The 16,683-nt window shown below is 45.9% G+C and overlaps 4 protein-coding genes across 4 annotated transcripts; all 4 read right to left on the minus strand.

The window, feature by feature from the left end:
- Nucleotides 1-472: 472 nt before the first annotated feature.
- On the minus strand, nt 473-1,405 carry LOC130490334 (olfactory receptor-like protein OLF3). The gene has a single exon (XM_056864162.1). It carries the CDS (start codon nt 1,403-1,405, stop codon nt 473-475), a length of 933 nt encoding a protein of 310 aa, XP_056720140.1.
- Nucleotides 1,406-5,130: 3,725 nt separating this feature from the next.
- Nucleotides 5,131-6,075, minus strand: LOC130490335 (olfactory receptor 5L1-like). The gene has a single exon (XM_056864163.1). It carries the CDS (start codon nt 6,073-6,075, stop codon nt 5,131-5,133), a length of 945 nt encoding a protein of 314 aa, XP_056720141.1.
- Nucleotides 6,076-10,966: 4,891 nt separating this feature from the next.
- Nucleotides 10,967-11,911, minus strand: LOC130490336 (olfactory receptor 2D3-like). The gene has a single exon (XM_056864164.1). It carries the CDS (start codon nt 11,909-11,911, stop codon nt 10,967-10,969), a length of 945 nt encoding a protein of 314 aa, XP_056720142.1.
- Nucleotides 11,912-15,531: 3,620 nt separating this feature from the next.
- Nucleotides 15,532-16,380, minus strand: LOC130490337 (olfactory receptor 2D3-like). The gene has a single exon (XM_056864165.1). It carries the CDS (start codon nt 16,378-16,380, stop codon nt 15,532-15,534), a length of 849 nt encoding a protein of 282 aa, XP_056720143.1.
- Nucleotides 16,381-16,683: the final 303 nt, after the last annotated feature.

The raw sequence follows: 16,683 nt of genomic DNA on the forward strand, positions 1-16,683 counted from the left end.
CATACTGGCTCACGTGGAATCAGTGGAACCAATGGAATCAAAAAACAACATGATGAGATCATGCACACCTTGCTGCTAGCTTGGCAAGCACCTGAACTCCCTCTCCCCCCACCAAAAAAAAGCATGGATTTTTCAGGGGGGTGGTTGATTCGTTTCACTGAGAATCGTGGATTTCTAATAGCATTAGAGGAAACTACTGTACCAAACCACAACATTATATTATATTAGGTGCTTTGGAAAACAGGGAGGACAATGCTGCTGCAGTCGCCTTGTTTGTGGGCTTCCTAGAGGCACCTGGTTGGCTGCTGTGTGAACAGACTGCTGGACTTGATGGACCTTGGTCTGATCCAGCAGGGCCTTTCTTATGTTCTTAACAGTGATTTTTGTGTATATTTTGGCCTTGGGAATTCTGTTATGCACTGCACACCCCTACCGGTGAACCTCTGGACCAATGTCAACATTCGTCTTTTCTTCACAAGCGCCATCTTCGCAGCACCTTGGCCATCGCCTCATGGACATCCTTGTTTCGCAGAGTATAAATGAGAGGATTCAGAAGCGGGGTGACCACAAGGTAAAACACAGCCACTTGCTTTTCGTTAACAGGAGAGGTTCCTGACTGTGGTCTAATATAGACGAAGGTGATGGTGCCATAGAACAAGGTGACCACTGCTAAGTGAGAACTGCATGTAGAGAAGGCCTTGCGCAGGCCAGTGGCCGACCGCATTCGCAACACAGAGGACAGAATGAGGCCGTAAGAGGTCAAGATAACCGAAAAGGGCCCCAGGATGACAACCCCAGCAAACCCAAAAATGGCAAACTCTGTGACGCGTGTGTCATCGCACGAGAGTTTCAACACCATCGGTATCTCGCAGACAAAATGGTCGATGCAGCAGGGGCCGCAGAAGGGATGCTGAAAGGTGATGCTCACGCACACGGCAGCGATTGCAAAGCCAGCTGCCCAGCAGGCTGAGGCAAGCCGGAACTGGAAACATCGTCCCATGACTGTGGCATATACTAAGGGACGGCAGATGGCCAAGTAACGATCGTAAGCCATGACTCCCAGCAGAAGGGCTTCAACAGAACCCAGAGACAAAGACAGGTACATCTGTAAGGCGCAACGAATTAAGGACAATTCTGGCCGGCCTGTAAGAAGGTGATTCAACATCTGGGGTATGTTGCTGGTGACAAACCAGATCTCCACACTTGAAAGGTGTGAGAGGAAAAAATACATGGGTTTGTGGAGGTGGGGGTCCAATCGGACCAGCATGATGACCCCTAGATTTCCCACCAGGATGAAGATGTACATGAGGAGAATGAGTACAAAGAGGAGAATCTGAGTGTTGCGGTCACTGGAGAGTCCCACCAAGATAAAATCTGCCGTAGAGGTGAAGTTGTTGGTCCCCATTCATAGTCTCTTCCTGCAGAGTAAGAGAAACATTCATGTGGAGAAATAGCTTTTTGTTTCAGAGTTTGAGATTGAAATGTCAAAGTGAGGTGGGAACATTTTTCCACCAATGGTGCCAATGGTGGAGTTGTAGCAGAGTGAAAAAAATTCTGGAAAGGTATTCATGAGGAAATTTCTAAAGTTATTGGAGTAAAAATTCAAACCAGAAATATATTTACCACATTTTGGGGCAGGGAGTTCCACAATTTAACGCACAAAGAAATACTTCCTTTTATCTGTTTTGAATCTCTCACCCTCCAGCTTCAGCAGATGACCCTGCGTTCTAGTATCATGGGAGAGGGAGAAATGGCTCTACGGCATTATACACCAAACCTATCTGTACCCTCCCCACGCCTCCCTCAGCAAATCTCCAGGAATATTCCAATCTGGAGTTGGCAACCCTAGCTCTGTCTCCTGATAAAAGAGTTGAGGCAATACCAAATGGAGCAACGGCCTCAAACATCACCCTTTCCTGGAAAGGGATTGTCGGGTATATTCCCCCTTCTCCTCACTTGTCAAATGCATCAAGTAAGCACTGGAGAAAGCTAAAGCCACAAGGTAAGATCTTCCTCTCAAAGTTTTCCTTGCCATTCATACCTTTGGGTTTCTCTCAGAAGATTGTGGGATGTCAGCACAGAATCAGCCTTCTCCAGCGTGAGGCGATTCGTCCGCCAAGCCCACTAACATCTGTAGCTCTCTAGGGTCTTGAATCAGATGACTATCTGAGTCTTGCTTCTAGATACCCTTTCATTGGAGATGCCAGTCCCCCTCAGGACCATATACTGGATTACCATCTTCTCTATCACGGAGGCTCCCAACCTGATTTACCAGGGAGATCTGCAGAACTTATCATGTGATGAAGCCTGCTTTGAAAAGCCTGCTAGAATCAGGATCTTGATACCTTAACTCCTAAGGCTTAGGTATCCAACATAAGAGCAAAAGAATCTAGAATTGGTTCTTGTAGGTTATCCGGGCTGTGTAACCGTGGTCTTGGAATTTTCTTTCCTGACGTTTCGCCAGCAGCTGTGGCAGGCATCTTCAGAGTAGTAACACTGAAGGACAGTGTCCTTCAGTGTTACTACTCTGAAGATGCCTGCCACAGCTGCTGGCGAAACGTCAGGAAAGAAAATTCCAAGACCACGGTTACACAGCCCGGATAACCTACAAGAACCAATGAACTCTGACCGTGAAAGCCTTCGACAATATTTTGAATCTAGAATTCTCCAGCAGTAAAATGGCAGAAAAATGTGTCTTCTACCTAGCACTCTCAACTTTGACTGGCAGCAGATTTCCAAGTTATCCAAGCAGATGTCCTACCTTGCCCTGGAAATGCCAGGCAACTTTATGATGCATGCAGAGAATGTGCTCTAAATTCCAGTTCCTAAGCCACCTTGAGAAGTCTTCCTCCTAGTCCTCCAGCCCATATTTAAAGCCTTCTCTAAGTAGAAGCTTCCCTAACCTAGATGGCCCAGGCTAGCCTGATCTCAGAAGCTAAACGGGGTCAGCACACTTTCCCTTACCAAGCTGAAGGTGGGCACACTCTGTTCCATTCAGCTTTCTCAGTCTTTCCTGGCAACAGATACTACAAAGGTTTGAAGATTCAGGAAGGTGATAAAGACCGCAGATCTCCACCACAGGGACTGCTGTGATCCCTTGAGCCCTTTCCCCTTTAGATTGTTAATAGTCTGTTGTTTGTTCCTCCGGCCTGTTGGGTCTGAAGCACTTGAGGAAAAGCAGGCGTTGGAATCAGCCCAATCTGTGTAGGCCTTTCCCATAGGGTTGCCAGTCTCCAGGTGGTGGCAGGAGACCTCCTGGGATTACAACTGATCTCCAGGTGACAGATATCAGTTCATCTGGAGGAAATGGCTGCTTTGGAAGGTGGACTCTATGGCATTATACACCAATCAGGTCCCACCCCTCCTCATACCCCTAAAATATCTAAGTATTTCCCAACCCGAGCTGGCAACCAGCATCTTTCTGCTGCTGTTGCTCTCGTCCTGGATCTGGCTGATTTGCCAGCCTGATTGGGATTGCTATGTACTCTGTGCGTCCAAGCTATTAACTATAAGTAAAGAAGGGCTTGTGGGTAATTGCCACACTCCTGCTGGTAAATGCACGCACATTCCCTTACACTGGTGGTGATTGTTTGCATTCAAAAGTTGAGGTTCAACACCAAGAGAGTTCTTTCCCCTGGCCCTTGGACTGGTCATGCCACATCTTCTGGTTTGGTCATCTTCCCCCCTCAACCATTCATAGATGCCTTATCAAGCAATCCTGAAGGGGGGCAGAGCTGCTCAGGAGCCAGCATGTCCAATGCAGTGTAGTGGTTAAGAGCAGTAGACTCTAATCTGGAGAACCGGGTTTGATTCCCCAGTCCTCCACATGAGTGGGGGACTCTAATCTGGAAGACTGGGTTCAATTCCCCACTCCTCCACATGAAGCCTGCTGGGTGACTTTGGGCCAGTCACAGCTCTCTCAGAACTCTCTCAGCCCCACCTACCTCACAAGGTGTCGGTTGTGAGAAGGGGAAGGAAAGGTGATTGTAAGCTGCTTTGAGACTCCTTAAAGGTAGAGAAAAGGTGGGATATAACAACCAACTCCTCCTTCTTCTTTTCCCAAAACATCATGTCCCTTTCATCACCCCCTCTTATGTGGTTAATATCAAGCCTGATGAAGACTTCTGTGATCATTGTAAACTTCTGCTTTCCATTTACTGATATTTTGTTTGGCCCTAATAAAATAGAATTGCTCACCTTCTTCTTTTCTTGTAGACTAACATGACTTCACATAATTTTTCATCTCTGAACAACAATAATCCAACAAGGAGGCATTCACAGTAACTATCAAATAGCTCTGGTCCCAAACCCATTTCCATTGATATGGCAGGAATCTCATAGTAACATGTAGCATATCCATCAAATCCCTTATTTCTTATCCGTCACATTCAGTAAGATCTACTCTGACATTAAGGAAGCCCAACTAGTTCTCCCACTGGGAGGTCGATGGATGGTATACACCAGTGTATACACGCTGGCAGGTGTACACCAGCGTGGTGTAGTCGTTAAGAGTGGTGGTTTGGAGCGGTGGACTCTGATCTGGAGAACCGGGTTTGATTCCCCATTCCTCCACATGAGCGGTGGACGCTAATCTGGAGAACTGGGTTGGTTTCCCCACACCTACACATGAAGCCATTTGGGTGACCTTGAGCTAGTCACAGTTCTATTAAGAGCTCTCTCAGCCCCATTTACCTCACAGGATGTCTGTTGTGGGGAGGGGAAGGGAAGGTGATTGTAAGCCGATTTGATTCTCCCTTAAGTGGCTGTAGCTTAAATCGGCATATAAGAGAAATTCAGCATATAAAAACCAACTCATCTTCTTCTTTCTTTAACCTAACAAGCCTCATAGCATTATTGAGGGGATAAAAAGAAGAGAGAACTTTGTATGCCACACTCAACAACTTGACCTGAAGGGGATGGTGATGATGATGATAAAATGGTCTCACTATGGTTCCCCATGTTGTTTAGGCAGATAGTGTAATCTCTAGCACAAATCTCCAGAGCCACTGAGTCCACCACATTTAGGTAAAGCAGAAATTTAATATTCATTGCAAACACCCAACATTCAAGAACTTTATTAAAGGTGTTGATCATTGGCAAATGAGGACTCCCTTGGACAAGGGTCAACACTTAATTTTTCTGCTCAAAGCCCAGTCTTCGCACCACCTTGGCTATTGCCTCATGGACATCCTTGTTCCGCAGAGTGTAAATAACAGGGTTAAGAAGAGGGGTGACCACAACATAAAAGACAGCAATTCTCTTTTCATTATCAGGAGATGTTCCAGACTGGGGTACAATATAGATAAAGGTGGTGGTGCCGTAGAACAAGGTGACCACGGCTAGGTGGGAGCCACATGTAGAGAACGCCTTGCGCAGCCCCCTAGCTGACTGCATTTGGGACACGGAGAAAAGGATGAGCCCATACGAGGTCAAGATAACAGAAAGGGGTCCCAGGATGACCACAGCTGCAAGCAAGAAAACAATGGTTTCTGTGATAAGGGTGTCATCGCAGGCAAGTTTCAACACCATTGGCAGTTCACAGATGAAGTGGTTGATGAGTCCGGAGCCACAAAAGGGGTGGGTGAAGGTGAGGAACACGCATATTACAGAACCGAAAAAGCCACAGACCCAACAGGCTGAGGCAAGCTGGAACTGGCGCCATCTTCCCATAGCAGTGGCATAAGTCAGGGGACGGCAGATGGCCAAGTAACGATCGTAGGCCATGACGCCCAAAAGAAGCGCTTCCGCAGAACCCAGGGACAAAGCTACATACATCTGCAGCGCGCAACGGAGTAAGGACAATCCTCCGTGGCCCGCCTGAAGGTGAGCCAACATCTGGGGGATAGTGCTGGTGACATAACAGATCTCCATGCCTGAGAGGTGCGTGAGGAAGAAATACATTGGCGTGTGGAGGCGGGAGTCCACCAGTACCAACATGATGATCCCGAGGTTGCCCACAAGGGTAACGGTATAGATGAGGAGAATGACCACAAAGAGCAGGTTCTGTATCTCATGGTCACTGGAGAGTCCCACCAAAATGAACTCTGTGATAGAGGTGAAGTTTTCAGCCCCCATCCAGGGTTTTCCCCTGTAGAAAAAGAGGAATACTGAATGACTCACTAGGAATAGGAGCAAGTCAGGCTTTTCTTTCCTGGTGCTGAAGTGCATACAAAGTACCCCATTTCACTCAGAATCCTGATCTCATTCCAAACAGTGGAAAGACTCAGTACTGATTCCTCCAAGAAATTATTCCAAGATTCCTGTAACTGAATATACCTCCAAAGTGTTTTTAACAGTGAGGAACTGTAAGCAGTCGGACCCCTCCTCCGGCTAAGGAGTGCCATGAAGGCAAGGGGGCCAAAGACTGGCATCAGAGCCAAGGCACTGCTCTCCTCTTATAAAAAGTTGACACCATGACCCTATGCATCCGTAATACTTGATGATGGTTATTACTAGTCTTAACCGTGGTTCAAATCCTTGAACACAATGTTTTGAATAGCAAAGAGAGAGCCAGCATGGTGTAGCGGTTAGGAGCAGTGGACTCTAATCTGGAGAACCAGGTTGGTTTCCCCACTCCTCCACATGAAGCCAGCTGGGAGACCTTGGGTTAATCACAGCTCTCTTAGAGCTCTCTCAGCCCCACCTACCTCACAGGGTGTCTGTTGTGGGAAGGGAAGGTCGTTGTAAGCTGGTTTGATTCTCCCTTAAGTGGTAGAGAAAGTCGGCATATAAAAGCCAACTTTTCTTCTTCTCCTCCTTATGCCATTTGAAAAAACCCATTCAGAAAAGAAACGCTTGAAAAGCCGAATGTAGCCATGTAAACATCCTCCTCCCTTGTCAGCCCTACCTTTGGGTTTCTCTCTGACGATCTTCAGCAACCAGAAGGGAGTTCCTCATGCCACTGGCTTCTGTTTAGGAGCTGTATGGGTTTCAGCCGCCTTTCTAAGGTGAGATGTGGAAAACCTGTAGAGGAAGTCATTCAAATATCAGTGACTTCAGGGAACAGATGAAACTGTCTTAGACTATGGCCATCTTGCTCAATACTGTCGGAGCATTGATTTATCTAGGTCTTCACCATCTCCTCTGAGCAGAGGCATCTGTGTATGCTCTTGCCCTAAGATCTTTCCCAACATTAAAAACCAATTATTCTATTCAGGACCAGATCTACATTTTTGAGACGGGGGGGGGGGAGTACAATTTGTCACCCCTCATATTATATACATATTTTTAATATATAATCTGCTGCTGCCGCCCCCCTCTGTGTGCTGCATGGGGCAGGTGCTCCCCCTTCCCCCCCCCAGATCCAGCCCTGATTCTATTAACTGCCAGTGATGCAGATTAAGATTGGGATCACCTGCATATACAAAGCAGGTGGTGTACCACTGAGCCACTATCCTGCTCCAAAGAAGAAAAATCTACACCGTTGCTCATATGAGACTACTAAAGAAGGTTATCTCTGAAGTCAATGAGGAGGGGGCAACTGTATTTAGGAGCACACTGTCCGTCACTCCACTACTTTTATTTCTTAAAACCACTGGGTAGATTGAATGTTAGTATTCTAGTTAACATAAAGAATTTCACTGTTCCACCGGTGACTTGTAAGAACAGGATCAGAGGAGTATGCTGAATATATTAGGTGCTGTGAAACAAAGGCAGGATGGTGCTGCTGCAGTTGTCTTATTTGTGAGCTTCCTAGAGGCACCTGGTTGGCCACCATGTGAACAGACTGCTGGACTTGATGGGCCTTGGTCTGATCCAGCATGGCTTTTCTTATGTTCTTATGAACATCAGCACAGAATCAGCCTTTCTACTAAGGGAGGCTGAGTATCATCTACTATTAGTGGTAGTAGCTCTCCATGATTCCTAGAAAGACCCCTATCTGAGCTGTCTGAGCTCTGCTACTAGATATCCTTTCACTTGAGATACTATTCCCCCCTGGGACCTTACATGTTTACCGTCTTCTCTATCACAGAGCTCACAACCTGATTTACTAGGGAAGTCTGTACAAGTTATCATATGTGGACTACTGAGGAAGCTTTTGATGAAAAGTCTGCCCATGGCAAGATATCAGTACCTTTTCTCCTGTTTGTTCCTCCGGTAATAAAAGCAAAGCACAAAGAATTCCCAAAATGTTCTGAAGGTTCTGAAGATCCTCCAGAATAAGTCACCACTTTGGTGCACACATACACACTGCCAAAATATATAGATCATATACATACCTGGTTGGGAGTACAAGTTGCTTAACTTGCTACTGATGCAGACCAGAGTCTCCAGTAGAAAGACAGATCTTATTTCTGATAAATATATTTCTCAAGGAGGCCCTGGCCTCTAACACTGGGAGAGAAGCTGTTTTATGTTGAGTCAGAAAAATGGTCCCTCTAGCTGATAACACACTCCTTTGACTAACAGCAACTATCCATGGCCTCAAGTGGATGGCCATCCTTGTCTTGGAAAAGTTGGTGACCTTTGAGATGAATGCAAAGTATGTAATCTGGATTTCAAATTCTAAACCATCTTGAGAATTTCTCCTACAGCCAATATGTGAAGCCCTCTTAGATGAGGGTCAACACACACTGGCTTGTTCCAGCTTCCCAAATATTCTCAGCCTTAGAAAATGGACAGCATAGTGTGTAATTCTGCTATCATCTCAAATGTTTCAGGACTCATGAAGAGGATAAAGACTACAGACCTTCTCCACAAGGGCCACTTGACTTCAGTCCCTTCGGTGATTTCTTCTGGATCAATTACAGTTTGTTTGTTATTTCAGCCTCTTGGGTCTAAAGCACTTGATGTAATAACATTTTTTAAATCCTTTTTTAAAAACAAAACAAAACTTCCCAATAATGAAATAACCTAAAATCATCAGGTCAGTTGTTCTGTTTACTTAAAATGTAGCCCATGTTGTTTCCAGCGTATTCAGAGTCAGCAGACAGATTCAATGGAGGAGACTCAATTATGTATAGAAATATATTTATTTTAAGGTGCTGATTATATTAAAACATTAAAAATTATATAAAAGAAAGCACAATGGCAACTAATACAGGTTGATAAACTAAAACCACAATCCAAATGCGTTTCAGCCCCCAGGCCTTCATCAGTGGTCTAATAACATCACTTGTAATTAGGGTTGCCAAGTCCCTCTTCGCCACTGGTGGGAGGTTTTTGGGGAGGAGCCTGAGGAGGGTGGGGTTTGGGGAGGGGAGGGACTTCAATGCCATAGAGTCCAATGGCCAAAGTGGCCATTTTCTCCAGGTGAATTGATCTCTATCAGCTGGAGATCAGTTGGAATAGCGGGAGATCTCCTGCTACTACCTGGAGGTTAACAACAACAACCAAGGCTAAATAGTAGTACTGTAAAATGGTATTGTAGAAAAATGACAGTACTACGACCACTTAGAAAGTATATACAGTAAGCCACTTATAAACAGGCACAGTTTGCAACAGTATATATAAATTTAATTCAATTATGAAACTAAAGCCTGTACTGAATCTAACTAGCTAGCTAACAAAAGCTGCGAATATAAACAACCACAATTGCATACACAGTCTATAAGGGTCCTTTTATAACAACTGGCTGTACAATGTTACATCAACGTAGTTACATCTTTGACCCCAACAAATAAATCTTGGAAGACTAGTTTCACAATGCTGAAAACATTCAAAGTATTTCAGCTGGTGATCTTGAAAATATAAATCACTGCAATGAGTTGACTGTGAAGGCAACACAGGCTCTGTACTGCCGATCCTTGTAAGTTTTAAAGAGGCATGCTGCTCTGAGATTTACAGCAAGGGACGGCTTTTGCAGACCTGCGATCTGCAGTACACAATGGATGGAAAATAACTAACAGCAAGCAAGATAGATTAGGATCCAAATAATCTATTTCAAGGCTTTCTTCGGTTGCTTTTTACTTCTGATAAGGATTGTCAAGCACACTATGTGCGCCAGCAGTTTGCTGTTTCCAGTTTAAATTCAATCAAGCAGTTGTGGTATCTGAATCATGTGGAGGAGGTGCAGAATTTGCAGCCTTCCATGACAAACTTTTTTCAGATTGAACAGTTGAGAAAACGCTGAAATAATCACAAACAACCGATGTGGCTGCTTATTTGGTCAGTTTCACAGCGAGCGTGGGTCAGTTTCCATTCTCAGCATGATGGAACAAAGTCGGGCTGATCTGCCACCCTCTCTTTATATGGATCCTCTTATGGGCATGTTGTTTTTTGTGCGAGTGCAAGACTACCAATGGAACAATTAATGTCACAAATGACTATGCAAGTGTTTTTATGTTCTTATGACCCCTGCATTGAGTTATGCAGAAGCACATTGGTTGGGGGGGGGGGCGGGTGTCCAGACCCTTCTCTGCTTTGGCTGAAAAATGGCCACTCAGTTCATATCAAATGAAAAAATCCCACTGTGGGGCTGGCGGGGGCTCATGACATTTAAAAAAAAAACCACCACAGCCAATTACAAAGCAGTAGTTTCGGGGGGGAGGGACTCACACTTGGTTCAGAAGCTCTGCATTTTCTCTGGGGATGAACAATTGATCACAAGGTACTCCTGGAATTTCTTCAGGGGGGACAGCCCCTGTGCATAGGGTTTTGAGAATTCGACTGCAAATACTGTGCAGTTGGAGAGCAGCAGATCCAGAGGAAACAGGCCATGAACAAAAGGCCATCGACATATTTCTTCTACAAGGTATAGAATTTCCCAACCTGGAGTTGGCAACCCTATTCTCAGCTCGTTGAAGGAAGGATTGGATACAAATGTAATAATGACATTTTTAAAAATAGTTTAGCTACTGGTCCATGAGAGGGTGTATCGTTTATTAGATAGTGTTATCCCAAAGACCCCTGAGTCAAATCTGTGCTGAACAGAGACTGAATCTTCATTGTAAACATACAGCATTCAAGATGTTTATTCACAATTTCCATACTTTCAACTGGTGACCCTTTGGGCCAATATTAACATTCAACTTTTCAGGGCAAAGCCTGATGTTCGCAGCACCTTGGCCATCGCCTGATGGACATCTTTGTTCCGCAGAGTGTAAATGACAGGGTTCAGAAGGGGGGTGACCACAACATACAACACGGCAATTTGCTTGTCAATATCGGGAGATCTTCCTGACTGGGGTATAATATAGTTAAGGGTGGTGGTGCCATAGTACATGATGACCACTGATAAATGGGACCCGCAAGTCGAGAAGGCCTTGCGCAGTCCGCTGGCTGACCGCATTCGCAATACGGAAAACAGAATGAGCCAGTAGGAGACCAAGATAACTGAAAAGGGTATCAGGATGACCAACCCTGCAAATAGAAAATTGATGGCTTTCGTGGTGTGGGTATCATCGCATGCCAGTTTCATCACCATTGGTATCTCACAGATAAAGTGGTTGATGTAGCAGGGACCACAGAAGCGGTGGCTGAAGCTGATGCTGACACATACAACTGCGACATAAAAGCCACCCACCCAACAGGCTGAAGCCAGTTCTAACTGGCGCCTTCTTCCCATGGCAGTGGCATAGGTCAGAGGATGGCAGATGGCTAAGTAGCGATCGTAGGCCATGACACCCAGCAGAAGCGCTTCGGCAGAACCTAGTGCCAGAGCTGCATTCGTCTGTAAAGCACACCGTATTAAGGACAATCCTCCATGACCCCTTAGAAGGTGAGCCAGCATCTGGGGTACAGTGCTAGTGACATAACAGATCTCCAGGCTCGAGAGGTGTGTGAGGAAGAAATACATCGGTGTGTGGAGGTGGGAGTCCGCCCGTATCAGCATAATGACCCCTAGGTTCCCCACAAGGGTCAACAAATAGATGACGAGAATTATCACAAAGAACAGAATCTGTGTCTCCCGGTCATTGGTGAGTCCCACCAAGATGAATTCGGTGGTACAGGTGAGGTTGTCGGCCCCCATTCAGAGCTTCTCCTGGAGAGAGAGAGAGGAATGTTGAGAAACTGTCATTTTTAGCAGGTAACATGGATTTCACCTTCTACGATTGTATCAGTTGTGCCAACCGTTGCATGATTTTTGAATAAATCCTCTGAGAAGAAGCTATGTGAGTGCCCTGTTCCTCTCAAGCTGGAGGGTGTGTTACTAGGAGAAAATCTCCTCATACAGAACATTTATTCTGATCCATTATCATAACGAAAGAATGACCAGCTTCCATAACTGCATGGCAGAAGAAAAGTGAGTTTTCCCATCACAATTGTTGACTTTTAGAAAAATCTTAACAGTGCAGTGAGGCTAAAATTCCCATTCTCAAACACACCTAAGTTAGCAATTGCAAGGAAAGAAGCAGGTGGGACAATGTGTTATCAGCATTTGCTGATGAGAAACGATTAAAAAAAGGCAAAGGTGGTCCCCTGTGCAAGCACCAGGTCATTCCTGAACCATGGGGTGATGTCACTTCATGACATTTACTAGGCAGACTGTGTTTTGGGGGTGGTTTGCCATTGCTTTCCCCGTTCGTCTACTCTTTACCCCCAGCAAGCTGGGTACTCATTTTACCGACTTCAGAAGGATGGAAGGCTGAGTCAACCTTGAACCAGCTACCTGAAACCGACGCTGGCTCTTTGTGAAAGGCTTCCACCACAATTTGATTAGTCAGTCATACCACAATTTGACTTGTCAATCATACCTTTGGGTTTCTCTCTGATGGATGATCTTCAACAACCTGACTGGAATTTCTCATGCCACCAGCTTTTGAGCGATACAAATGTGAGGATCAGCCAACTTTCTAAGGTGATGTCCAGAAAACCGATATAGAAATTCACTCACCTGGGAGAGCCAGTGTGGTGTGGTGGTTTGGAGAGGTGGGCTCTGATCTGGTGAACTGGATTTGTTTCCCCACTCCTACACACAAAGCCAGCTGGGTGGCCTTGGGCAAGTCACACTCTCTCAGCCCCACCTATCTCACAAAGTGTCTGTTGTGGGGAGGGGAAGGGAAGGTGATTGTAAGCTGGTTTGATTCTCCCTTAAGTGGCAGCGAAAGTTGGCATATAAAAACTAACTCGTCTTCTTCTCTTCTTCACCTACCAGTGATGTCAGGAGAACATAGGAAACTGCCATCGAGATTTTGGTAATTCTTCTCAAGATTGTCAGACTGCTGATTTATTTAGCTCAGCACCATCTACTCAGCTTAGGCTAACTACATCTACAACTCAAGAGTCTAATAACTGGAGATGTTAGGGTCAGAAATTCCCTTTACCTGCCTAAAAAGCAGGTGGTTTATTAATCAGGCACTAACCCTCTCCCAAGAAGGACAACAGACACCATTTCTCTTACAGGCTTTCTGATGAAGCCTGCCCTCTGCACTGCCTGGAAAATGATGTCTGTGGGAATCTCGATAGCCTAACATCATGGACTGTTCCTCCAGTATGACAACAGCAAAAACCCAGAATTTCCTATTTGAAAACGAAGCCAGAAAGAACAATGGGCTTATCTCAATATTGTTTACCCTGTTTTTCTCCTGCTCTGGGGATTCAAAGACATTGATAACAATGAAGCATCCAAAACAAAGTACAATTGAAATGAAGTGATAAAGCAGGGCTGTCCCAGGTTGATGTGCATGCCCTTTGGCCTGTACCAAAGACTCATGCCTCTGGCCACATCCAGGCTTCACATTACCTGCAGAAATGGGTGGAGAAATCCTCAGCCTAGGTCTTGGTCAGCTGTTCCAGTTTTCCCCATTTCCTCACATTGCTGGGTGGAACAGTCACTCAGTCCCTTTACTGCTTATCATTACTGGTCCAGCTACTTAATTTTTTGCCCACTGGAGATCAGGGGCTTGAACAAAGAGATCAGAGAGAGGAGAAAAATTATTCCTGATGCCCATGTTTCCCAAGGAGGTCCTGGTCTCTATGTCTGGAAGACCCAGCCAATATTGAAAGCCTTCTAAGATGAGGGTCAACACAACCTAGGTTTGCTCAACTTTATAACCCTTCTCAGCAGTAGGAACCTGACAACATAGTGGGTCATCTTTTTTCATCCTTTGATCGCAAAGGGTAGAAGAATCAAGGAACATAATAAAGATTATGGGTCTTCTCCATAGGGATCGCTTGGGTCCCTTTGGTGCTTTTTCCTCAATCATTAAAATTATCTTTCTTCCCTCAAGAGCTCCAACTGACAAAAGCTCCTAATGGAATACAAGTTTTCTTATTCTTTAAGTTGCCACTGGACTTGTGTTTTATTTGTCTTACCTCAGTCTCACTACTCTAAAGAACACTTAGAAAATGATTCTTTTAAAGTCCTTTAAATTTTCAAGAAAGAAGTGAGCTAAAATCAACCAGATCAGTGTCTCAGGTTATCTATACAGTGGTTCCCCCCACAGGTCATTAAATGTGTAGTCTTCAACTACAGCCAGGGTAGGGATGCCAGGTCCCTCTTTGCCACCGGCGGGAGGTTTTTGGGGTGGAGCCTGAGGAGGGCGGGGGTTGGGGAGGGGAGGGACTTCAATGCCATAGAGTCCAATTGCCAAAGCAGCCATTTTCTTCAGGTGAACTGATCTCTATCGGCTGGAGATCAGTTGTAATAGCAGGAGATCTCCTGCTACTACCTGGAGTTTGGCAACCCTAAGCCAGGGCTTTTTGGCCTTGGCTCCAGCCTGGTGGAATTCTCTTTCTAATGAGACCAGGGCCCTGTGGGATAGGGTTGCCAGGTCCCTCTTCGCCACCGACGGGAGGTTTTTGGGGTGGAGCCTGAGGGGGGCAGGGTTTGGGGAGGGACTTCAATGCCATAGAGTCCAATTGCCAAAGCAGCCAATTTCTCCAGGGGAACTAATCTCTATCAGCTGAAGATCAGTTGTAATAGCAGGAGATCTCCAGCTAGTACCTGGAGGTTGGCAACCCTACTGCGGGACCTCGGAGAATTCCGAATGGCCTGCAAAACAGAATTATCCCACCAGGCGGTGGTTTGGAGCGGTGGACTCCGATCTGGAGAACCGGGTTTGATTCCCCACTCCTCCACATGAGCAGCGGAGGCTAACCTGGTGAACTGGATTTGCTTCCCCACTCCTGCACACAAAGCCAGCTGGGTGACCTTGGGCAAGTCACAGCTCCCTTAGAGCTCTCTCAGCCCCACCTACCTCACAGGGTGTCTGTTGTGGGGAGGAGAAGGGAAGGCGACTGTAAGCCAGTTTGAGTCTCCCATAAGTGGTAGAGAAAGTCGGCATATAAAAACCAGCTCCTCTTCTTAGTTAGCAACCCTATTCTCCGCTCCTTGAAAAAAAGGTGGAATAAAAATGTAATAATAATATTTTTTTTAAAAAAATCTAGCTTGCGGTTCATAGTGTTGTTTAGATTGTTAGATTGTGTTGCTGCAAAGACCCCTGAGTCAATATCTATGCTGAACAGAGACTGAAACTTCATTGCAAACACACAGCATTCAAGATCTTTATTCACAATATTCACATTTTCAATGGGTAATCCTTTAGGCCAATCTCAACCACTTAGCTGTTCTTCAGAAACGCCGTCTTCGCAGCACCTTGGCCATCACCTGATGGACATCTTTGTTGCGCAGAGTGTAAATGACAGGGTTCAGAAGGGGGGTGACCACCACACGGCAATTTGCTTGTCAATATCAGGAGGCCTTCCTGCCTGAGGTATAATATAGTTAAGGGTGGCTGTGCCATAGAACATGACGACCACCAAGAAATGAGACCCACACGTCGAGAAGGCCTTGCGCAGTCCGCTGGCTGAGCGCATTTGGAACACGGAAAACAAAATGAGCCCATAGGAGATCAGGATCACTGAAAAAGGTATCAGGAGGACCATCCCCGCAAATAGCAAAATGACGGCTTTTGTGGTGTGGGTGTCATCGCAAGCCAGTTTCATCAGCATTGGTATCTCACAGACGAAGTGGTTGATGTAGCAGGGACCACAGAAGCGGTGGCTGAAGCTGACGCTGACGCATACTACTGCGACACAAAAGCCACTTGCCCAACAGACTGAAGCCAGCTGTACCTGGCGCCATCTTCCCATGGCAGTGGCATAGGTCAGGGGACGGCAGATGGCTAAGTAGCGATCGTAGGCCATGACACCCAGCAGGAGCGCTTCGGCAGAAGCCAGAGCCAAAGCAACGTACGTCTGTAATGCACAACGGATTAAGGACAACCCTCCGTGGCCCATTAGAAGGTGGCCCAGAATCTGAGGTACAGTGCTAGTGACATAGCACATCTCCAAGCTTGAGAGGTGTGCGAGGAAGAAACACATCGGGGTGTGGAGATGGGAGTCTGACCATACCAGCGCGATGACCCCTAGGTTCCCTCCAAGGGTCAACGAGTAGATGACAAAAATGATCACAAAGAGCAGAGTCTGTGTCTTGTGGTGATTGGTGAGTCCCACCAAGATGAATTCGGTGGTGCAGGTGAGGTTGTCAGCCCCCATTCAGAGCTTCTCCTGTTGAGAGACAGACCCATGAGGAGAGATAGTTTGGAGAGAACTGTGACTAGCCCAAGGCTTCGTGTGGAGGAGTGAGGGAACATACCCAGTTCTCCAGAGTAGTCTGCCACTCTTAACCGCTACACCTGTTACGGGCTCCTGCACAAAAGGAGGAAAAACATAGAGTTTTCCCATTTGAAATCCATTTAAACTGCATATGAAAGGAGAAACAGGGTTTCTCAAAGCCTGCTTCTCAAAGGAAATGACTCAGCTTAGTTATTTTTAGTCAAAGAGCTGCTGGATATTCAA

This window comes from Euleptes europaea, chromosome 18 (genome assembly GCF_029931775.1).
Source record: "Euleptes europaea isolate rEulEur1 chromosome 18, rEulEur1.hap1, whole genome shotgun sequence".
Lineage (NCBI taxonomy): Eukaryota > Metazoa > Chordata > Lepidosauria > Squamata > Sphaerodactylidae > Euleptes > Euleptes europaea.

Coding starts and splice junctions, on each gene's coding strand:
- LOC130490334 (XM_056864162.1), bottom strand. CDS start 1,405: ATGGGGACCAACAACTTCACCTCTACGGCAGATTTTATCTTGGTGGGA.
- LOC130490335 (XM_056864163.1), bottom strand. CDS start 6,075: ATGGGGGCTGAAAACTTCACCTCTATCACAGAGTTCATTTTGGTGGGA.
- LOC130490336 (XM_056864164.1), bottom strand. CDS start 11,911: ATGGGGGCCGACAACCTCACCTGTACCACCGAATTCATCTTGGTGGGA.
- LOC130490337 (XM_056864165.1), bottom strand. CDS start 16,380: ATGGGGGCTGACAACCTCACCTGCACCACCGAATTCATCTTGGTGGGA.